The following is a 24,760-nucleotide window of genomic DNA, read 5'->3' as shown; positions in this document are numbered from 1 at the left end:
GATAAGATCACGGGTACAAGCGGCCGAAATGAGTTTCCTAAGCCGTGTGGCGGGGCTCTCACTTAGAGATAGGGTGAGAAGCTCTGCCATCCGGGAGGAACTCAAAGTAAAGCCGCTGCTCCTTCACATCGAGAGGAGCCAGATGAGGTGGTTCGGGCATCTGGTCAGGATGCCACCCGAACGCCTCCCTAGGGAGGTGTTTAGGGCACGTCCAACCGGTAGGAGGCCACGGGGAAGACCCAGGACACGTTGGGAAGACTATGTCTCCCGGCTGGCCTGGGAACGCCTCGGGATCCCCCGGGAAGAGCTAGACGAAGTGGCTGGGGAGAGGGAAGTCTGGGTTTCCCTGCTTAGGCTGTTGCCCCCGCGACCCGACCTCGGATAAGCGGAAGATGATGGATGGATGGATATGGCAATATCGCGAAATGATCAAGTATGACACATAGAATGGACCTGCTATCCCTGTTTAAATAAGAAAATCTCACTTCAGTAGGCCTTTAAATTATAAATATAAAATACAAAACTCAATAGTATAATGAGGTTGCAAAGGTAATATTCCTTTTCGACTTGTCCAGGGTGTACCCTGCCTTCTGCCCGATTGTAGCTGAGATAGGCGCCAGCGCCCCCCGCGACCCCGAAAGGGAATAAGCGGTAGAAAATGGATGGATGGATGGAAATTACAACGCTTTAGCATTGTTTATCGTGGACACGCCTATCTGACGTCACATCATCTAACTCTACGTCATCAGGTCGCTGTCTAAGCGGCTGCGCATGCGCGGGGCGGGTATACCCGAGTTGACGTCCGGTGTCGGTCGCCCTGGCCCGAAACAAACATGTAAACATATACGTTATGACAGTTATTACTGCTCTTCAGCAGTCGAGCTGTTCGAGTGATGACGACCGCGTTGAGGTAGGGGGAAGCATTTATGTCGGAGTTGGCTTGAGCTAACATAGCGGCGTAGCTAAGGAACTTGTGTAGCTGCGCCATGTTAGCCTAAGAGGCTTGCCGTGCTAACTGAGCAGATGGCAGCCGCGAAAGATTAACAAATAGTCTGTGGCGCTCGGTCTCGAAAGTCAACCGTATGGCTGACTGACAAGGTGCAAAGAGAGGAGCACCACAAACAAGAGAAGGAAACATGAAAAATTCCAGAACGGTCACCGCCTCGTCCAGTGTGAATGGGCAGCAAGGTAACTGTATATATATGTATATATGTATCCTAGGCTGACCATATCATATAATCCCAAAAGAGGACACATATATGCGTGCCAAGGCCGGGACTCGGTGAACATTTGCCAAAGATATTCGAACTTGCTTTATAAATAATATATTCATTCAAATAAAGCATTTTTTCTCCTATGTTGACAGCAGTTTTGGCGCTAGGAACTTTTGAAAATGGGGTGTCTTTGTCAATTTTTAGGGTACCACTTTTTTGTAAGCGTTATCAATCAATCAATGTTTACATATATAGCCCTAAATCACTAGTGTCTCAAAGGGCTGCACAAACCACAACACAAACCACTACGACATCCTCGGTAGAGCCCACATAAGGGCAAGGAAAACTCACACCCAGTGGGACGTATTGTTTTCGGGTCTCCCCATGTCTAGCATTAAAAGATTACAGTTGGTACAAAATGCGACTGCTAGACTTTTGACAAGAACAAGAAAGTTTGATCACATTACGCCTGTACTGGCTCACCTGCACTGGCTTCCTGTGCACTTAAGATGTGACTTTAAGGTTTTACTACTTACGTATAAAATACTACACGGTCTAGCTCCAGCCTATCTTGCCGATTGTATTGTACCATATGTCCCGGCAAGAAATCGGCGTTCAAAAGACTCCGGCTTATTAGTGATTCCTAGAGCCCAAAAAAAGTCTGCGGGCTATAGAGCGTTTTCTGTTCGGGCTCCAGTACTCTGGAATGCCCTCCCGGTAACAATTCGAGATGCTACCTCAGTAGAAGCATTTAAGTCTCACCTTAAAACTCATCTGTATACTCTAGCCTTTAAATAGACCTCCTTGTTAGACCAGTTGATCTGCCGCTTCTTTTCTTTCTCCTATGTCCCCACCTCCCCTGTGGAGGGGTTCCGGTCCGATGACCATGGATGAAGTACTGGCTGTCCAGAGTCGAGACCCAGGATGGACCGCTCGTTGGGACCCAGGATGGACCACTCGCCTGTATCGGTTGGGGACATCTCTACGCTGCTGATCCGCCTCCGCTTGAGATGGTCTCCTGTGGACGGGACTCTCGCTGCTGTCTTGGATCCACTTTGAACTGAACTCTCGCGGCTGTGTTGGAGCCACTATGGATTGAACTTTCACAGTATCATGTTAGACCCGCTCGACATCCATTGCTTTCGGTCCCCTAGAGGGGGGGGTGGGGGGGGGGGGGGGGTGTTGCCCACATCTGAGGTCCTCTCCAAGGTTTCTCATAGTCAGCATTGTCACTGGCGTCCCACTGGATGTGAATTCTCCCTGCCCACTGGGTGTGAGTTCTCCTTGCCCTTTTGTGGGTTCTTCCGAGGATGTTGTAGTCGTAATGATTTGTGCAGTCCTTTGAGACATTTGTGATTTGGGGCTATATAAATAAACATTGATTGATTGATTGATTGACGTCGGTGACAATGATGACTATGAGAACCTTGGAGAGGAGGAAAGCAATGGATGTCGAGCGGGTCTAACATGATACTGTGAAAGTTCAATCCATATTGGATCCAACACAGTCGCGAGAGTTCAGTCCAAAGCGGATCCGACACAGCAGCGAGAGTCCCGTTCACAGCGGAGCCAGCAGGAAACCATCCCAAGCGGAGGCGGGTCAGCAGCGCAGAGATGTCCCCAGCCGATACACAGGCAAGCAGTACATGGCCACCGGATCGGACCGGACCCCCTCCACAAGGGAGAGTGGGACATAGGAGAAAAAAGAAAAGAAACGGCAGATCAACTGGTCTAAAAAGGGAGTCTATTTAAAGGCTAGAGTATACAAATGAGATTTAAGGTGAGACTTAAATGCTTCTACTGAGGTGGCATCTCGAACTGTTACCGGGAGGGCTTTCCAGAGTACTGGAGCCCGAAATGAAAACGCTCTATAGCCCGCAGACTTTTTTTGGGCTTTGGGAATCACTAATAAGCCGGAGTCCTTTGAAGGCAGATTTCTTGCCGGGACATATGGTACAATACAATCGGCAAGATAGGATGGAGCTAGACCGTGTAGTATTTTATACGTAAGTAGTAAAACCTTAAAGTCACATCTTAAGTGCACAGGAAGCCAGTGCAGGTGAGCCAGTACAGGCGTAATGTGATCAAACTTTCTTGTTCTTGTCAAAAGTCTAGCAGGAAAAAAAAGATAAACGTATGCAGTATCCTGTTATATCTAACATTCCATGTTGTGTTTTGGAAAAAGGTTGTCATAAACATTACTTCATCCATTAAAAAAATAATTAAAAAAAGAAAACAAATTTGTATGCCTATGTAAATGTATTCAGTTATAAACATTCATTCACTTTCTTCTGTTCTTCATGGATATTGTCCAGTATCCCAAAAAAAAAGGTTATTTTTGAAATTTTTGTACGTATTTCAAATGAAAAACGGTATTCAATTGTAACATATCATTATGGCAGCCCTGAAAGGGAAAAGCGGTAGAAAGTGGATGTATAGTAATTGTAACATATCATTATAGCAATTAATGCTAGTTAGTGTCCATTATCCTAAATTTAACTTAATTTTTTTTACATATTTCAAATGAAAAAAAGTATTAAATTGTAACATATCATAATGGCAGTTAATGCTCGCTATTGTCCAATATCCAAAAATAAATGTTGTTTTATTACGTATTTCAAATGAAAACCGGTATTCAATTGTAACATATCATTATCCAGTATCCCAAAAAAAAAGTTTTTTTTTTTTTTTTTTTTTTACGTATTTCAAATGAAAAACAGTATTCAATTGTAATATATCATTATGGCAGTTTATGCTAGTTATGGTCCTGCATCTAAAAAAAACTGCTTAGTTGCATTTTTTTCTCCTATGTTGACAGCAGTGTAGGCGCTAGGAACTTTTAAAAATGGGGTCCCAGGGACCCCAATCAAGTCATAAAAATGGGGTGTCTTAGTAAATTTTTAGGGTACCAGTTTTTTGTAAGCGTTTTGGAAAAAAAAAAAAGATAAACGTATGCATTATCCTGTTATATCTAACATTCCGTGTTGTGTTTTGGAAAAAGGTTGTCATAAACCAGGGGTAGGGAACCTATGGCTCTTTTGATGACTGCATCTGGCTCTCAGATAAATCTTGGCTGACATTGCTTAACGCGATAATTATGAATAATTTCGCTGGTAATCACAGTGCTAAAAATAATGTGCAAAACATAAAACATTCTCATGCATTTATATCCATCCATCCGTTTCTACCGCACCAGTTCAAGAAGTCGCATTAATGTAAGAAGTATTTTATGTCACGATTGGGGGGGGTTGCAGCTTGATGCGGGGTCGTTCTCCCAGGAAGGCAGACGGACTACTCGGGACATGGCATTTAGGTAAAAACATGATTTAATTTTAACTAAAAAAATATACAAACAAAAATCGCTCACAGGGGAGGCACAACTTGGGCTAAAGAACAAAGCTAACGCATAAACAGACTAAGAACGTAAATCAAACAACTTACTTGGCATGGCATGAAGCACGAAACTATGGCAAGGCATGAAACAAGTCAGCACAGGGAGACTGACTGGCAAAGACGAGCTTAAATACTGCCTTTGATTAGTGCTCGGGAAGCAGGTGAGCGGGCGTTTTGTCCACCAGAGACAGGTGGACAAAATGAGTAACCGAGGAAACCAGACAAGGGAGTGGTAAAAAACAGGAACTTAAAGAGTCCAAAGGACAAACAGCACATGGCCAAACAAAAACATGATCAATAGACATGACATTTTATTTATTATTGGTTAGCTTCAGAATAACAGTGTTATTAAAAAGAATAAGAGACTTATTAGACTCTAAAAATGTTGGTCTTACTTAAAAATGCACGCATTTAGTTGTATTCAGTTTTAAAAAATATGATATGGGTCTCACGGAAATACATTTTGAAATATTTGGCTTTCATGGCTCTCTCAGCCAAAATGGTTCCCGACCCCTGTCATAAATGTTACTTCAGCCATTAAAAAAATAATTAAAAAAAGAAAATAAATTTGTATGCATATGTAAATGTATTCAGTTATAAACATTCATTCACTTTCTTCTTTTCTTCATGGATCTGAACTTTACCGCTGCTGGTAGTTTTTCCTGTTTTTATTTAATAAGTTGTAGGTGTATTTATTTCAGTATAAAAGTGTAGAAAGTGTTTTGCTTGGGTCATGAAATGATGATAATGGTGTGCCAGGGCATACATACAATTTATATTTATCTCTAAAATCTCTGGAGTCTACATCAATTTCTTATCTATCCGGCATTTCAAAATGGTTTAGTTCTTTTTATGTTGTTTGTTTTCCGCCCTTTTTTCGTCAAACAAAACTATGGCAAACGCACAAAATATGCAAACTCTTCCACCAAAAATAATTTTCAAAGTGGAATATTTGATGTGATGTAATGGGAACCTTGGATAGGTCAATAATTTATAATAACATTGATTTTGATTCATTATTATGTTTTGAGCAATGATATCAGTCAACATTGCAACTTTTTCTAAATTACATTTCACCTGTAAGCTTTTTTTTCACTTTTGTCATGTTTTTGTTTATTTTAATAGTATTTTTAGAATGTGCCATGGGCCTTTAAAACATTAGCTGCGGGCCGCAAATGGCCTCCGGGGTACACTTTTGACACCCCTAATTCTGACAAATCTATCATAAAAAGCGGAGCCTAGCGGCGCATGCGCATTTATCATAGCTCTCTTGCTCTCTCTGTCCCTCCCTCACGAATGCTGCTGCGTGCGCACACACCTTTACAATTTGTTTTGTTTTTAACCCCTTCTTAACCTTCATACATCGAAAATACCGCACACGCAACCCTAACTCAAAATACCGGACTTTTGAGGCATTTAAGAAATTCCGTCCGGACAGCCCCCGCAAAAGAGGACATGTCCGTGGAAAAGAGGACGTATGGTCAGTCTAATGCAGGGGTGTCAAACTCATTTTAGATGGGGGACACATGGAGAAAAATCGACTCCCAAGTGGGCCGGACTGGGAAAATCACGGCACGATAACTTAAAAATAAAGACAACTTCAGATTGTTTTCTTTGTTTCAAAATAGAAGAAGCACATTCTGAAAATGTAAAAATCATAACATTGTTGTTGTTTTTTTTATACGTACATGTTGCTGTTCTTCGTATTTTATCTTTATTTGTCGTTATTCATACTTTCTAAATAAATGATGTGATAATGTTCATCAGTCAACTCATTGGTTTAAATTTTCAATCTGTCAAGATAAAAAAATTACAGGATGGTATTTATGTATTTTTTTACTAGTTTTCCTCGACTGGTGCACTAACATGCGCTTTATTATTATTATTTTTTACATATGTAGCATCATCTACAACAGGGGTGTCAAACTCAAATACAGAGTGGGCCAAAATTCTAAACTGAACAGAGCTGCGGGCCAAAGTTGAACAACTTAACCTTTTAATAGGGACCCAAACAAGTTTTGCATTGAATATTGAACAAGCAAGGCTTATATAACTTTATAGTGACATGCAAAATCGAGTTTTGTTGGTAGCGGGGGTGTATATTGTAGCGTCCCGAAATAGTTAGTGCTGCAAGGTGTTCTGGGTATTTGCTCTGTTGTGTTGATGTTGTGTTACAGTGCGGAAATGTGTTTGTCATTCTTGTTTGGTGTGGGTTCACAGTGTGGTGCATATTTGTAACAGTGTTAAAGTTGTTTATATGGCCACCCTCAGTGTGACCTGTAGGGCTGTTGACCAAGTATGCCTTGCATTCTCTTGTGTGTGTGTAGAATCTGCATATATTACGTGACTTGGCCGGCACGCTGATTGTATGGCGGAAAAGCGGACATGACGACAGGTTGTAGATGACGCTAAAAACAGTACCTTTAAGGCGCGGCGCCGATATTGTTGTCCGAGTGGAAATCGGGAGAAATTCAAGAGAATGGTTGTCCCGGTAGATTTTCGGGGGGGGGGCACTGAAATTCGGGAGTCTCCTGGGAAAATCGTGAGGGTTGGCAAGTATTAGAATTAGCGGTGAATGCACCGCCGCTGTACAATACCGGCGGGCCAGCTCTAATGTTAATTTAATATTGTCTCAAGGGCCAAAATAAATTACATGGCGAGCCAAATTTGGCCCGCGGGCCAGAGTTTGACACTCATGGTCTAATGTATACAGTTAGCTGGCACCAGTGCTGGGGTGTGTTGTTTTTGTCAATTATAGCAATCATGTTAAATGGAATTCATTTAAAAAAAAAAACTATTCTAAAAACCGGAAAAGCGTTTTTCTTTTTCTGGTGTTCAATCAATCAATCAATCAATCAATCAATCAATGTTTATTTATATAGCCCTAAATCACTAGTGTCTCAAAGGGCTGCACAAACCACAACGACATCTTCGGTAGAGGCCACATAAGGGCAAGGAAAACTCACCCCAGTGGGACGTAGGTGACAGTGACAATGATGACTGAGAAACCTTGGAGAGGACCGCATATTACTTTGTGCATTGGTGCATAGTCATGTTAGAAGAAGAAGGGGCCCGCTCCAAACTGTTGCCACAAGGTTGGGAGCATTGAATTGACCAACATGTTTTAGTATCCTGGAGCATTCAAAGTTCATTTCACTGGAACTAAGGGGCCAAGCCCAACTCCTGAAAAACAACCACACACCATAATTCCTACCACTTCCTGGCTGAGTTGCTGTTGCTCCCAAACTCTTCCATTTTCTTACAATGAAGCCGATAGTTGGCTTTGGAATATTTAGGAGCGAGGAATTTTCACGACTGGATTTGTTGCACAGGTGGGAAGAGGGGTTAGTGCGTCTGCCTCACAATACGAAGGTCCTGAGTGGTCCTGGGTTCAATCCCGGGTTCGGGATCTTTCTGTGTGGAGTTTGCATGTCCTCCCCGTGATTGCGTGGGTTCCCTCCGGGTACTCCGGCTTCCTCCCACTTCCCCAAAAAAAAAACAATGCACCTGGGGATAGGTTGATTGGCAACAATAAATTGGCCTATGACAGTTCCCCGCTGGAAATCATTGAACTCCTAAAAGCGGCCCATTCTTTCACAAATGTTTATAGAAACAGTCTCCATGCCTAAGTACTTGATTTTGCCCGGGCCAAGTGATTAAGACACCTGATTCTGATCATTTGGATGGGTGGCCAAATTCTTTTGGCAATATAGTGAAGTTAGAGTTTATATTTCATGCAACACACATTTAAAATCCCTAGTACACAGAAACATAAAAACAGACCAAAAAGGATGTTTAAAGAGAGGAAAGCACCTGCTGATAAGAAGAAGGACCGTGTCCTTCACAGAACAGATCTGGCTCGAACCTCCCTTGGATCACACAATACAATGTTATACTAAAAAATCAAAGTATATCGAAAATATATGCATTCTCCACACAAGCGAGACGGATGCACGTTTGTCAAAATACAGTATAGAATAACATTCTAATGATGTGCTAGGCAGCAGAACTCGTTTACAGAACATCAGCAAACACCATTCGTTTTATCCACGTTGCCTTTTTACATAATTTATCTGGAAGGCTTAATGTGAAAACTAACCCCAGAAGAGAGTTTTCAGGCTTTGGCTTGGAACTATTGCTAATCATGACTCCAGTCTCCAGCTGCACTGTGTTTAGCTGCCTTGTCCTTGATCTTCACGTCCACACCTTGTACACTTCATGTTATGATAAATGATAAATGGGTTGTACTTGTATAGCACTTTTCTACCTTCAAGGTACTCAAAGCGCTTTGACACTACTTCCACATTTACCCATTCACACACTGATGGAGGGAGCTGCCATGCAAGGCGCTAACCAGCACCCATCAGGAGCAAGGGTGAAGTGTTCTGTGTGGGAAATTGGTAAGCCGCTGTACAATGCTAATACATGTCCTGTAAACTTCTTGTTAGATTAATAAAATACATTGTATAGACCAGGGGTCGGCAACCTTCATCACTCAAAGATTCATTTTGACCCGTTTCACAAAATAAAGAAAACAATGGGAGCCACAAAACTCAGTTTTTTTTGCTTTGTGCTATGTATAAACCAGAGGTCTCAGAACCCCCCCCCCCCCTTCTGTGCGTCGGTTGGGGTGGGCGGGGTTGGGCGGGGGTGTATAATGGAGCCCGGAAGAGTTAGGGATCCATGGATTCTGGGTATTTGTTCTGTTGTGTGTATGTTGTGTTACAGTGCGGATGTTCTCCCGAAATGTGTTTGTCATTCTTGTTTGGTGTGGGTTCACAGTGTGGCGCATATTAGTAAGAGTGTTAAAGTCGTTTATATTAAAACCATCAGTGTAACCTTTGTGGCTGTTGAACAAGTATTCCTTGCAGTCAGTTACGTGTGCTAGCTGGCCTCGTATGCTACATGTGACCGGCCGGCACGCAGATAGCATGGCGTGAAAGCGGGCGCGGCGCAACGACATATTTTAGAAGACGTTTAAAGCATTGCCATCATGGCATGCCCTCAATATCGTTGTGCGGGTGACAATCGGAGAATGTTATCTCCGGGATGTTTCTGGGACAGGGACCGAAATTCGTAAATCTCCCGGAAAAATCGTAGGGTTCGGCAAGTATGCAGCTGAGCCACATCAGAATGATCAAAGAGCCGCTTGCGGCTCCGGAGCTGCGGGTTTCCGACCCCTGGTATAGACACTGCTTTGCAAAAAAAAACAACTTGGCTCACTTTATTGTACTTCCTGTTGACTGAAGTTATGTGTTCTATGGTTAATCTCATGTTTTAACCCCCCACAATCACAATTGTGTCAATGCTCATTGACCTGACCTGTGTGACCTGATCACATTCTAGTTTGTGTAGATTTCAAAGGTTTTTCTGTTAATGATGAATATGATAATTGCACGTTGTGTATATCAATGAATTTTAAAAGTCACATTAAGAAAATGTGTAAAACCCTGAAGGCCAACCTAGGCTGTTTTAAGATTATAAAACACTGCTTAACTCTCAGCTGTGCTTTTACTTTTATGAATTCAATTATTCTTTCACATATATCTTATGGCTTAACAACATGGTCCCAATCACACCAGTCATCAGTCAAGACCATTTAGTGTCTACAACCACGCCTTGAAAGTCCTAGACAGGAAGAGTATACAATATCATCATTGCCAAATTTTAACCAAATACAATATTTTAAGTTTTACCAATTTTATTTTGTTACATACAGTCAAACTGTTTTTTAAATGCTTAAATAACTTTGCTCCCCAATTGCTCTGCAAGGCAATTACAAGACTGCAAAGTGGTACCAGATCTACCACCAGAGCAATGTCAAAAGGCAACTGTTGCGTTCCATTCCGTAGAACATATTTTGCCCAGACTGCCTTTTCAATAAAAGGACCACAACTATAGAACTTTTCACCTGACACTTTGAAAAGTATATCTGCACTTGTCACTTTCGAAAAACAAACAAAATTATGGCGAGTTGAGCAGCAATCGTGTTCCCATGATTAGTTTTTACTAATTGTTTTTTATCTAGTCTGCACTTTGTGTTGTTATTATTATTATTGGCTTTTATCTAGTTTGCACTTTGTCTGTATTATTTCTATTATCATTATTATCGACACATTTTTGCCTTATTATTTTTATTTTCCTGTTTTAATGATGTTGGATCTGTGTTGTTGTTGTTGTTGATGGGGACAAGTGTTGTAAATTAGCTTTGGCTACAAACACTATGATGCATACATCGGATAACTGTTTCAGATTTCTATGTTTTTTGTATCTGTCCCTATTTCAAATAAACCTTAATATATCAGACTGGGACAGCAGGCGGCAGAAGAAGATGGCCGACATCGCTCAGGCCCTGCAAGCGAGTCCAGCGGATGTGGCGGCTCTCAGAAGAATGGCCATAAGCGAGGGCGGCCTACTGACGGATGAGCTCCGCTGTCAAGTGTGGCCTCGCCTCTTAAATGTCCCGCCCCACATTTTGGATCAGGAGCCAGGTAAGTGTACATGTAACATATGTAATGGCCAATGAGTGCATATCATTACCGAGCGCTCATGTCTTTTGTACAGAAACAGTAGAGCGGGACCATAACAAGGACTACAATCAGGTGCTACTGGATGTTCAACGTTCTCTACGAAGGTTTCCTCCTGGCAAGTACTGATGAAACATCTCTGCATTTTGTCATTCTGAGAGTTTAGCATGCCATGCAGACTTTGCTGCAATGTACCGGATTTTTCGGATTATAAATCGCTCCGGATTATACGTCGCACCGGCCGAAAATGCATAATAAAGAAGGAAAAAAACATATACGTTCCACTGGAGTATAAGTCGCATTTTTGGGGGAAATTTATTTGATAAAATCCGACACCAAGAATAGACATTTGAAAGGCAATTTAAAATAAATAAAGAATAGTGAACAACAGGCTGAATAAGTGTACGTTATGTTATATGAGGCATAAATAACCAACTGAGAAGGTGCCTGGTATGTTAACGTAACATATGGTAAGTCATTCAAATAACTATAACATATAGAACATGCTATACGTTTACCAAACAATCTGTCACTCCTAATCGCTAAATCCCATGAAATCATCTTCCTCGATGTCGCTTCTAAACAACTCCGCCAACTCCAAAGGTATGCGCCGCTTCCTCTTGTCGTTTTCTGCTGCATATTTCACTTCGTCCAGCTTGTAATCTGCAGTACATGATTTACTTTCCGGTGCCATTTTTGTTCAGCCCTTCTCAGTTTTTATAAATTACCGCCAACGTTGAAATGATCCATTTTAATAGCTACGGCGGTCGCATATAGCAGTTAGCAACCCATGACCCACAATGCACTTCTGCCATGACCCTCCCCCGTCAAAATCTTATTGGTTGACGTGTGTGTGACGATTGCTGACATTTTCTTCGTCTCTTCCGCAAACAAGATGAATAATATTATTTGATGTTTTACGGTAATGTGTTAATAATTTCACACATAAGTCGCTCCGGAATATAAGTCGCAAACTATGAAAAAAATTGCGACTTATAGTCCGAAAAATACGGTATTCAAAGCGGTTAGCAGTGGTTGTACATAGACGCTGATTTTGGGTGTGCTTGTCCAGGTATGCCAGATGACCAGAGGGAGGGTCTCCAGGAAGAGCTTATTGACATTATACTCAGAGTCCTGAAACATAATCCTCAGCTGCACTATTACCAGGGGTACCATGATATAGTCGTCACCTTCCTACTGGTCGTGGGGGAGCGCCTGGCGACCGCTCTTGTCGAAAAGCTCTCCACACATCACCTCAGGTACTCCTGTGTCTTCCTCCTCGCTCCTTTTCAAGGTTTTTAAGGTCCTCTGTATTTTGTTTTCTTCACCAGGGACTTCATGGATCCCACCATGGACAACACAAAACACATTCTCAACTACCTGATGCCCATTATTGAGAGGGTCAACCCTGAAGTGCATGATTTCATGCAACAGTAAGAGCAACCTGAAATCTTTGCAAAGCTCACCAACATTAACCACAATCTGGATAATTATAGTATGGATCATCACCTGTACAGCTGCACACCCTTTGTATTTGTTTGACACCTACAGTCAATAGGGGGTGTCAAAAAATGTAACCTGTCATGTCCAGCCACTCAGGCAAATCATATTGTTGATATACAGTAGATGTCCATATCTGCAGTACAGATTTAATTTACAAAAGACATGGATACTTCTCTTTTTGCCTTATTAGAATTTGACTTTATTAAAGGTTTGGGTAGATTTTTTATTAAACAAAACCAGTTTTCTTTTAAGAAATACAAATTTTATCAAAGCTGTTTATTTATTTTATAGAGGAATGTGTTTAATGAAATAACTGTTACACAATGTTATTTAAAAAGAAAAACTATTGATTTTGAAACAAGAATCGATTCTGAATCGAATCGTGCACTGCCCAAAGATTCACACCCGTAACTGTCAAGTCGCTATCGTTTTTGAATAGTGTGTACGATACAGAGAAAATGTGGCCTCAGGCCCAGCATTAACCATGACATGTTCGATCAATGTTACCACTCCGAATGGCGTTTTTTTTAAAGGGGCATATGTTGTCCGGGTGGCAAGTGTCAAATTCAAGGCACAGGGGCCCACATCTGGCCCGCCACAACATTTTATGTGATCTGCAAAAGCCTGGAAACAATAATACACTTCATCTTTCTTGCTCACTGCATTTTCATTTTGTCCAAAAATGTACTACACATGGCTGCAGTTCTTCTAAATTTATTTTATTACCATATTTTCCGCACTATAGAGCATAGCGGAATATAGGCTGCCCCCACAAAATCTTAGGGAAAACAAGTTTTACTGATATATTAGACACACTGGACTATTAGCCGCAGATATACAGTGGGGCAAAAAAGTATTTAGTCAGCCACCGATTGTGCAAGTTCTCCCACTTAAAATGATGACAGAGGTCTGTATTTTTCATCATAGGTACACTTCCACTGTGAGAGACAGAATGTGGAAAAAAAATCCAGGAATTCACATTGTAGGAATTTTAAAGAATTTATCTGTAAATTATGGTGGAAAATAAGTATTTGGTCAACCATTCAAAGCTCTCACTGATGGAAGGAGGTTTTGGCTCAAAATCTCACGATACATGGCCCCATTCATTCTTTCCCTAACACAGATCAATCGTCCTGTCCCCTTAGCAAAAAAACAGCCCCAAAGCATGATGTTTCCACCCCCATGCTTCACAGTAGGTGTGGTGTTCTTGGGATGCAACTCAGTATTCTTCTTCCTCCAAACACGACGAGTTGAGTTTATACCAAAAAGGATACATGGATGATACAGCAGAGGATTGGGAGAATGCCATGTGGTCAGATGAAACCAAAATATAACTTTTTGGTATAAACTCAACTCGTCGTGTTTGGAGGAAGAAGAATACTGAGTTGCATCCCAAGGACACCATACCTACTGTGAAGCATGGGGGTGGAAACATCATGTTTTGGGGCTGTTTTTTCTGCTAAGGCGACAGGACGATTGATCTGTGTTAGGGAAAGAATAAATGGGGCCATGTATCGTGAGATTTTGAGCCAAAACCTCCTTCCATCAGTGAGAGCTTTGAATGGTTGACCAAATACTTATTCTTCACCATAATTTACTAATAAATTCTTTAAAATTCCTACAATGTGAATTCCTGGATTTTTTTTTTCACATTCTGTCTCTCACAGTTGAAGTGTACCTATGATGAAAATTACAGACCTCTGTCATCATTTTAAGTGGGAGAACTTGCACAATCGGTGGCTGACTAAATACTTTTTTGCCCCACTGTATACCGATACAAAAGATTTTGTAAATGTTTATACACATACCTTAATTGTTTTTAAAGCTTTTGTAAAATGGAAGTAAAACGGCAAATCGCACAAAAGAAACGTAATCGCCATGGATCCTCGGGCTGCGGAAGTTAGCTTTCCAATCAGCTAAACAGACTCAATAACTCCACAGTGACGTCTTGGTGAATTTACTAAGGAACAAAAGGGACAAGCGGTAGAAAATGGATAGATGGATTTGTGGAACTGAAGCAATACAAAAAGAATTCCGTTGTAAGTTTATAATACTAACACAGACATATTAGCTAATGTTAACAACGCTAGCGTCATTACATTATAATAGCATATACAAATATGTATGAAAAAACACCCCTACTCCTTTCCTAAGTATAAACCATTTTAGTTACACTGTAAAACTTACAAACCTTGCCCGGAGTGATGAATGAAGAATCCATACGAGTAGAAACGCTATGAACAACTAGAAGACTGAACAACATTTCGGTTGAAAAAAAAAATGGATGGACACTGCAGCACCTGCAGGGAGGGAATTTGTCCAAAAGGTGACGCAATAGCACTAACAATAAAACACCGTGTCAGTGTTTCTGCTTGTTTTTTATATACAATTATTTTTATCATGGCCGTCAGCGAAGAAAAATACATAAATCTGCTCCGTCTCATCAGCCGCAGGGTTCAAAGTGTAGAGAAAAAGTAGCGGCTAATAGTCCGGAATTTCCGGTATTTGATGCAACTAGCTTTTTTTTTTTTTTTTTTTTTAAACATTAATTGGTCATTGTAACCATTTTCAAACTAAATTTATACTTGCTTGTCACTTTGATTTATGATTCCAGTTTGTTGGTAAGTAGAGGAAAGACAATTTAATAATATATTTAGGCAGCGTGGAGAATTCATATATTTTTAAAAGTTCTTTCTTCATTCATAGTCCTGTTCAAAGCAGCTTATATTTTCCCATGTGTACACTTTGTGCTTGTATCTTATGTCCGCAAGTAAACTCTTGTGTTTTAACTTGCAGGCATTGAACTCCCGTTTTACCTTATCTGTTTACAACAATAAGGCTGTTTCATAACTCTGGTTTATATAATACAAATTGAATAGGCTTTAGTGTAAATTTTGCTTCACAGTCACATTAATAATCACTTTCTGCAAACGATTCGTGTGTGGAGGCGTTCCCTTTTACTACAAATAAAAACATTCAAGACCTACCCTCTCCAAAAGTATCATAATTTATCACCGCATTTTTTTCCCCAGACACGGTTGAAAAATAAAGTTTATATACTATATAAATATCTCCGGTCACAACATCAGGTACACTTGCCCAGTCTCTGATTGATACCAAGGTGCATCAAAAATAAGCTGCTTTACCAGCATGTATGTCACTGCATGTTGCACGTCGCTGTCATTATACGCATGCCAAGATTAAATGCAAATAATACTTTATCTTAACTTCCCTTTTACCGCAATGACACTTCTTTTTAAGTAGGAGTTTAGCAGCTAATTACATTTTTGTAATTGCCCATCTTAACAAAACAGTCCCAAGTAAATTATTGTTAAAAAAAAAAGAAGTACCATATTTTTCGGACTATAAGTCGCTCCGGAGTATAAGTCGCACCTGCCGAAAATGCATAATAAAGAAGGAAAAAACCTAAGTCGCATTTTTGGGGGAAATTTATTTGATAAAACCCAACACTAAGAATAGACACTTGAAAGGCAATTTAAAATAAATAAAGAATAGAGAACAACAGGCTGAATAAGTGTACGTTATATGATGCATAAATTACCAACTGAGAAGGTGCCTGGTATGTTAATGTAACATATATAATGGTAAGAGTCATTCAAATAACTATAACATATAGAACATGCTATACCTTTACCAAACAATCTGTCACTCCTAATTGCTAAATCCCATGAAATCTTATACGTCTGCCAGTGGTTCTTAACCTGGGTTCGATTGAACCCTAGGAGTTGGCCTCAGGGGTTCGGCGGAGCCTCTGCCATGGAGGTAAAGACACATCTGACTTGTCGTGTAAATAAAAACGTATCCCTAACAGCGTATTTTGGATACCCCCAAACAATGTTCCCTCTAATTTTCCATTTGATTTGCAGGTTGTTTGATTGATTGATTGAAACTTTTACTAGTAGATTGCAAAGGAAGAGAATACATTATATAAAAACAGTACAGTTTACACAGCACAGTACATATTCCGTACAATTGACCACTAAATGGTAACACCCGAATAAGTTGAATTTGTTTAAGTCGGGGTCCACGTCAATTAATTCATGGAAACGTGTGTAATTTGTTGTGAGTTCATGCACTGTGTTGGTTTTGTTCTTTGAACAAGGTGATGTTCATGCATGGTTCATTTTGTGGACTAGTAAAAAAACATTTGACTTTGTTTTTAATTTGAAAAAAACAGAACATTTTATTTTTCACTAAAGAAGGGTGCAGGGAATGTGCATATGAAACTGGTGGGGTTAGATACCTCCAACAAGGTTAAGAACCACTGCTCTAGTCTCTTACGTGAATGAGCTAAATAATATTATTTGATTTTTTTACGGTAATGTGTTAATAATTTCACACACAAGTCGCTCCTGAGTATAAGTCGCAAACTATGAAAAAAACTGCGAGTTATAGTCCGAAAAATACGGTATATATTTCATAGCTTTTAGAGCAGGTAGACGCCGGCTTCACACTTTACCACGGCTTCTTTCTTGAATTCAATATTGTTTCTCACCTTCTTTATTAAAATCCTGCCACTTGCAACTTTCTTTGGCCCCATGGTAGATTATTTTGCAGTCGTAATCATTTAAAAAACATCACAGAGACTGAGTCACGAATGCATGAGATTCTTTGTTTTGGCACTAATTTCCGCAGAACGTTATGTAAGTAAACTAACTAGTTTCTTATCCACCATGTTTGGTTCTACAATGACTGAGATAGTATACGAAAATCAGGGGGAAAAAACAATACCCAAGTATACAAAAATTAGGGCCTACTAAAATCGAGGTTTGGCCACAGTTATTCCTACAAACCCACAAACAGAAAAATGTTTGCACGTTCCGCGTATGTAATGACACTTGATGTATTTGATCACTAGAGCAGAGGTGGGCACTGTCTTCGCTCTCAGTTGGCTGATCACCTGGTTTGGCCATGTCCTGTCAGACTTCCGCCACGTCGTACGGTTGTATGACTTCTTCCTCGCTTGCCATCCGCTAATGCCCATCTACTTTGCAGCTGTGGTGAGTTCCCTTTCCGCCGCCCCGAACGCTATGGAATAAATGCATGCTGCTCTTTAAATGATGAGGAAAATTAAAAACGCCATGATGCATTAGGGGTCGCATTGGGCTAAAAAAAGACTTAGTCGAGGCATTTTTTTTGCACCATGACTAGGGAAGGTTGTCTGGATTGGTCATTTAACTGAATGCTGTGCCTTGTTAACTTTAAAAACTTAAACTCTTGGTCATTGACCTGAATTACTTACGGTGTCCACAAAATGGCAGCAGAGTTGCAGCTATAAGTTTTTCAGATGTTTTAAATCAATTGGAAAACCCAGTTTGCCAGATTCCTTATGAAACACTTGAGGTCCAGCGGGCCGAATTATTGGGTCGCACTTTGTACCCCTGCATTTGGAAGTTTATGTTTGTTTAAAAAGGTTGACATTTTTAAGCACTTTCCTTGGCCAGTTCAGTTTAACAAACTGCACAGATTTATCCTATTTTTAACCAATCATGTACCCTGCCTTCCGCCCGAATGCAGCTGAGATCAATCAATCAATCAATCAATGTTTACTTATATAGCCCTAAATCACTAGTGTCTCAAAGGGCTGCACAAACCACTACGACATCCTCGGTAGGCCCACATAAGGGCAAGGAAAACTCACACCCAGTGGGACATCGGTGACAATAATGACCCAGCGGGACGTCGGTGACAATGATGACTGTGAGAACCTTGGAGAGGAGGAAAGCAATGGATGTCGAGCGGGTCTAACATGATACTGTGAAAGTTCAATCCATAATGGATCCAACACAGTCGCGAGAGTCCAGTCCAAAGCGGATCCAACACAGCAGCGAGAGTCCCGTTCACAGCGGAGCCAGCAGGAAACCATCCCAAGCGGAGGCGGATCAGCAGCGCAGAGATGTCCCCAGCCGATACACAGGCGTGCAGTACATGGCCACCGGATCGGACCGGACTCCCTCCACAAAGGAGAGTGGGACATAGAAGAAAAAGAAAAGAAACGGCAGATCAACTGGTCTAAAAAGGGAGTCTATTTAAAGGCTAGAGTATACAAATGAGTTTTAAGGTGAGACTTAAATGCTTCTACTGAGGTGGCATCTCGAACTGTTACCGGGAGGGCATTCCAGAGTACTGGAGCCCGAAATGAAAAAGCTCTACAGCCCGCAGACTTTTTTTGGGCTTTGGGAATCACTAATAAGCCGGAGTCCTTTGAACGCAGATTTCTTGCCGGGACATATGGTACAATACAATCGGCAAGATAGGATGGAGCTAGACCGTGTAGTATTTTATACGTAAGTAGTAAAACCTTAAAGTCACATCTTAAGTGCACAGGAAGCCAGTGCAGGTGAGCCAGTACAGGCATAATGTGATCAAACTTTCTTGTTCTTGTCAAAAGTCTAGCAGCCGCATTTTGTACCAACTGTAATCTTTTAATGCTAGACATGGGGAGACCCGAAAATAATACGTTACAGTAATCGAGGCGAGACGTAACAAACGCATGGATAATGATCTCAGCGTCTTTAGTGGACAGAATGGAGCGAATTTTAGCGATATTGCGGAGATGAAAGAAGGCCGTTTTAGTAACGCTTTTAATGTGTGCCTCAAAGGAGAGAGTTGGGTCGAAGATAATACCCAGATTCTTTACCGTGTCGCCTTGTTTAATTGTTTGGTTGTCAAATGTTAGAGTTGTATTATTAAATAGAGTTCGGTGTCTAGCAGGACCGATAATCAGCATTTCCGTTTTTTTGGCGTTGAGTTGCAAAAAGTTAGCGGACATCCATTGTTTAATTTCATTAAGACACGCCTCCAGCTGACTACAATCCGGCATGTTGGTCAGCTTTAGGGGCATGTAGAGTTGGGTGTCATCAGCATAACAGTGAAAGCTAACACCGTATTTGCGTATGATGTCACCTAGCGGCAGCATGTAGATGCTGAAGAGTGCAGGGCCAAGGACCGAACCCTGGGGAACTCCACACGTTACCTTAACGTAGTCCGAGGTCACATTGTTATGGGAGACAAGCTATGGGAGATAAGCTCCAGCACCCCGCACAACCCCGAGAGGGACAAGCGGTAGAAAATGGATGGATGGACGTTCTCATTGAGACCCATTTGAAAGGCGGCTAAGGTTTAAATCATAAATAAAACAGAAGGGCTGGGTTTACACTTTGCTGTTTGTAAGGACCTTCTTCAAAAACGCTAGTCAAAGATATGAAAAGTTGGTGTATTCCGGTAGTCTGCCGCAGTAATTTTAGTCACTCCCAAGGTTTGAACTGAACACACGGGCCAGCCTGAAGTCATTCACAAGCCGCCGTTTGAATAGCTTCTCTTTTATGGAGCCAGAACGGGATGCTAAAAAAAACAACTTTGCACTCTAGGAGAAGTTTGAAAAGTTTCAATCAAAAACAAAATAAACATTTAAAAGACAGAATATGTAATGTGCATCTTTTATGTCAAAAATGTCCAAGTGTCCAAAGTACAGCGTCGTCAGTTTGGCCCACACAACATTTTAAGTTTAAATAAGAAATCAGGACCCATAGAGTGTTTCCATATTAATTTCAAATATCTGACATTCTGATATGTGCTAGTTTGTCGCCAGTGTGTGGACATTGTGAATAATTCACGTCAATGACATGAAATTGTATTTTGGAGTGAGTAACGCGCAGCATTTACTTATATGCCCCAATCCAAACCTTTCTCACTCATGGCGCAAAAAAAAAAAATGTAGCAAATACTAAAAGTCAACACACATGTTTACTGAACTTTGAGGATGTTCCATTAAAAAATGACACCCATTTAAATCCATTACAATGCTTGATGGGAAAAATGCATAACGCTCTCTCCACACTCATATATGTTTGGCACATTTTTGTTGCTTGGTATTTGTGATTGATTATAAATCTTTAAGGAGTTTGTCACAAAAGCAAACAAGATTGGAGTCCAACTTTCACATACTCTTAATCCATCCTTGCATTTTCTACCGCTTGTCCCTTTCGGGGTGGCGGGGGGGGTGTTGGAGCCTTTCCCAGCCGCATTCATTAATTCTTAGTAACATATCCATATTTATATAATATAACATCCATATTTAAATAATATATACACATATATGTATGTTTTATACCAGTGGTTCTCAACCTTTTTTCAGTGATGTACCCCCTGTGAACCTTTTTTTAATTCAAGTACCCCCTAATCAGAGCAAAGCATTTTTGGTTGAAAAAAAGAGACAAAGAAGTAAAATACAGCACTATGTCATCAGTTTCTGATTTATTAAATTGTATAACAGTGCAAAATTTTGCTAATTTGTAGTGGTCTTTCTTGAACTATTTGGAAAAAAAGATATAACAATAACTAAAAACTTTTTTAAAAATAAAGGAGTGATTCAATTATACATAAAGATTTCTACACATAGAAGTAATCATCAACTTAAAGTGCCCTCTTTGGGGATTGTAATAGAGATCCATCTGGATTCATCAACTTAATTCTAAACATTTCTTCACAAAAAAAGAAATCTTTAACATCAATATTTAGTTAAAGTTAAAGTACCAATGATTGTCACACACACACCAGGTGTGGTGAAATTTGTCCTCTGCATTTCACCCATCCCCCTTGATCACCCCCTGGGAAGTGAGGGGAGCAGTGGATAGCAGCGGTGCCGCGCCCGGGAATCATTTATGGTGATTTAACCCCCAATTCCAAACTTTGATGCTGAGTGCCAAGCAGGGAGGCAATGGGTCTCATTTTTTTAAGTCTTTGGTATGACTCGGCCGGGGTTTCAACTCCCAACCTACTGATCTCAGGGCGGACACTCTAACCACCAGGCCACTGAGTAGGCTATTTATTGTGAATTATATTTTATATAGCGCTTTTCTCTAGTGACTCAAAGCGCTTTACATAGTGAAACCCAATATCTAAGTTACATTTAAACCAGTGTGGGTGGCACTGGGAGCAGGTGGGTAAAGTGTCTTGCCCAAGGACACAACGGCAGTGACTAGGATGGCGGAAGCGGGAATTGAACCTGCAACCCTCAAGTTGCTGGCACGGCCACTCTACCAACCGAGCTATACCGCCCCATGTTCCACAAAAAAAATCTAGCTGTCACCACTGAATATTGCATTGTTGCATTTCTTTTCACAGTTTATGAACTTACATTCATATTTTGTTGAAGTATTATTCAATAAATATATGTATAAAGGATTTTTGAATTGTTGCTATTTTTAGAATATTTTTGAAAAATCTCACGTACCCCTTGGCATACCTTCAAGTACCCCCATTTGAGAACCACTGTTTTATACAGTATGTTGTTACTTTACATGCAATCGGCTTTCAGACCCCCATCAAATTTTTGTAGCCCAACGCGGGCCCCTTGTTAAAAACTTAGGACACCCCTGTTTTATATATTATGATGTTTGTCAATGTCAATCTTCTGAATTTTTTTTTTCCACTATTAAATAGTTTTTTAAGTGTTATAGGTTTTCTTGTTTAACTTTCTGTTTTTCAGATGTGCTTCTCCTTTTTTTTTCCAGTACCAAAATTTGACTCTACATGGTTTAAGACTTGGTGGAGGTCTGCGCTGTCTTAAAGGCCTACTGAAACCCACTACTACCGACCACGCAGTCTGATAGTTTATATATCAATGATGAAATATTAACATTGCAACACATGTCAATACGGCCTTTTTAGTTTACTAAATTGCAATTTTGAATTTCCCGCTAAGTGTCGTGTTGAAAACATCACGGTATGATGACTCGTATGATGACGCGTGCGTTTGACGTCTCGGGTTGTAGCGGACATTATTTTCCAGCCCCATGCACGCTATAAGTAGTCTGCTTTAATCGCATAATTACACAGTATTCTGGACATCTGTGTTGCTGAATTTTTGGCTATTTGTTCAATTAATAATGGAGAAGTCAAAGTAGAAAGATGGAAGTGGGAAGCTTTTAGCCTTTAGCCACACAAACACACGGTGTTTCCTTGTTTAAAATTCCCGAAAGTGAAGCTTTACTATGGATCAGAGGGGTCAAGCGAACATGGATCCCGACCAAATGTCAACCGGCAGGTTTCGGTGAGAAAATTGTGGTAATAAGTCAGCTCTTACTGGAGACATCAGCGGAGCCAGCGTCTTCCCGTCACACCTGTGGCCACACCCCTCTGACTTTCAGTTACTATTTAATCTCACTAAAACAGCAGCAACACAATAGCAGATAAGGGATTTTCCAGAATTATCCTAGTAAATGTGTCTAAAAACATCTGAATCGCTCCTACTAGTCCTTCACTCTAAATTTCCTCATCCACGAATCTTTCATCTTCGCTCAAATTAACGGGGAAATTGTCGCTTTCTCGTTCCGAATAGCTCTTGCTGCTGCTGGCTATGATTGTAAACAATGTGAGGATGTGAGGAGCTCTACAACCCGTGACGTCACGCGCACATCATTTGCTACTTCCGGTAGAGGCAAGGCTTTTTTATTAACGACCGAAAGTTGCGAACTTTATCGTCGATGTTCTCTACTAAATCCTTTCAGCAGAAATACGGCAATATCGCGAAATGATCAAGTATGACACATAGAATGGACCTGCTATCTCCGTTTAAATAAGAAAATCTCATTTCAGTAGGCCTTGAAGTAGTTTTGTTTGTGTTTGTTTGTGTGGTGCTGCTGCTACAGATCGTACTCTACAGAGAAGAGGAGGTGCTGGAGTGCGAGTGCGACATGGCTATGGTCCATCACCTGCTGTCTCAGATTCCTCAGGATCTTCCCTACGAGACTCTCATCAGCAGAGCAGGAGACCTTTTTGTCCAGTTCCCTCCCTCGGAGTTGGCGAGGGAGGCCGCCTCACACGACTGGTGCGTCATTGTTCGATGCTATGACATTTCCCACCGCACTCCCCTTTTTTTTATTCGCCTCTCTCTGCCTCCACAGCATGGCCACCACCACCTTCAAGGACTTCGACCTCGCCTCCACCCAACAGCGGCCCGATTCTGTTCTCCTTCGCCGGCGGAAACAGAAACAAGCGGCGCTGGAGAGTTTGGCGGCCAGCTCTACAGTGGCCCCACCGTCTGTAGCGCGCCGCTTTGTCCGTTTGGCTGTTATGGGCCTGACGGTGGCTTTAGGGGCAGCGGCGCTGGCTGTGGTCAACAGCGCCCTCGAATGGGCCCCCAAACTGGACCTCTTTCCTTGAACTGAAGCAGGACACTCCAGTCAAAGGTAGTCCACAAGACCACTCGCCTCGCTTCTGAATCCACCCTATGAAGATTACACTACAATTAGTCGGCATACTAAAACTCAGTTATTCTTATAGGAATTTATGTTAAAAAAAAAAAACAACAACTTAAGATGTTTGTACCTGCTGTCAATTAGACGCGTATTTTCAATGTGTGTGTATATTTATGAGGTATTTTAATAACTGTGACCAAATGAAGGATTGGTAGAATCCTTTTCTACACGATCGTCGTTTTCTGCACATGTGATATAAAGAAATAGCACATTGAACTCTAATTGAAAGCCCCTACATCTTACCTAATGTTTTATTTTGTAGTTGTTAGCACTTGCCACCTTTGACATTCCTCCAGCTAACTATCAGTCACCTTTTTAGTCTTTTTTTTCAACAAAAACCACAGCTTCTCCAATACAATATAGGTTATATGTCCACGTGTTCCTTTTTAACTTTGATGTTATAACTTCCAGTTATTTAAGACAATAATTCACTGTTAGGTCGGCTTTTGTGTTTATTTAGACACACTTTTGACTGCGAAGAGCACATATGAGCATTGAAATTGATGCTGAACTTCACTTTATTTTTCACAGATTTTTTTTTTTATGGGTACACAATGTAGAAGTGCGGGGTTCTACTGCTTTTTGTCATTTTCTGGATTGTGCAGATATTTGGAGGTTCAACACCGGTTGAAGTAATTCAGTAACTTGTGGGAACACATTCAATCTCCAGACACTGGACGACCTGGTGAACCATTTCTGAAAATGTTGTATTGGTTGATTGGAGAGTCAAAGAAAATATATTCACTCCACAAGGATATTCTGTTCTCATTTCACTAGATTTTTCGGCCTGTTTTATTTTACTTAAATCTAGCTTATTAATGTAAAGTTGTACAAGAGAATT

General features: G+C 40.9%; 1 protein-coding gene across 1 annotated transcript; it reads left to right on the top strand.

Annotated features, from left to right (window-relative positions):
- The first annotated feature begins 753 nt into the window (after positions 1 to 753).
- Positions 754 to 24,674, top strand: tbc1d20 (TBC1 domain family, member 20). Its single transcript, XM_061889426.1, has 8 exons — positions 754 to 1,188; positions 10,913 to 11,098; positions 11,172 to 11,252; positions 12,207 to 12,393; positions 12,466 to 12,567; positions 17,517 to 17,658; positions 23,311 to 23,489; positions 23,566 to 24,674. Exons 1-8 carry the CDS (start codon positions 1,137 to 1,139, stop codon positions 23,822 to 23,824), a joined length of 1,188 nt encoding a protein of 395 aa, XP_061745410.1. The 5' UTR covers positions 754 to 1,136; the 3' UTR covers positions 23,825 to 24,674.
- The last annotated feature ends 86 nt before the right edge of the window (positions 24,675 to 24,760 follow it).

Source organism: Nerophis ophidion, linkage group LG02 (assembly GCF_033978795.1).
Source record: "Nerophis ophidion isolate RoL-2023_Sa linkage group LG02, RoL_Noph_v1.0, whole genome shotgun sequence".
In the NCBI taxonomy this organism is placed as follows: Eukaryota; Metazoa; Chordata; class Actinopteri; order Syngnathiformes; family Syngnathidae; genus Nerophis; species Nerophis ophidion.
This window is presented reverse-complemented; position numbering and strand designations above follow the sequence as displayed.

Excerpts from the sequence above, each read along its gene's own strand:
- tbc1d20 (XM_061889426.1), top strand. The coding sequence starts at position 1,137 with ATGAAAAATTCCAGAACGGTCACCGCCTCGTCCAGTGTGAATGGGCAG. Across the intron at positions 12,394-12,465 it reads CTCTCCACACATCACCTCAG|GGACTTCATGGATCCCACCA; the intron begins GTACTCCTGTGT and ends TTTCTTCACCAG. Across the intron at positions 12,568-17,516 it reads GTGCATGATTTCATGCAACA|AGCAGAGGTGGGCACTGTCT; the intron begins GTAAGAGCAACC and ends TTTGATCACTAG.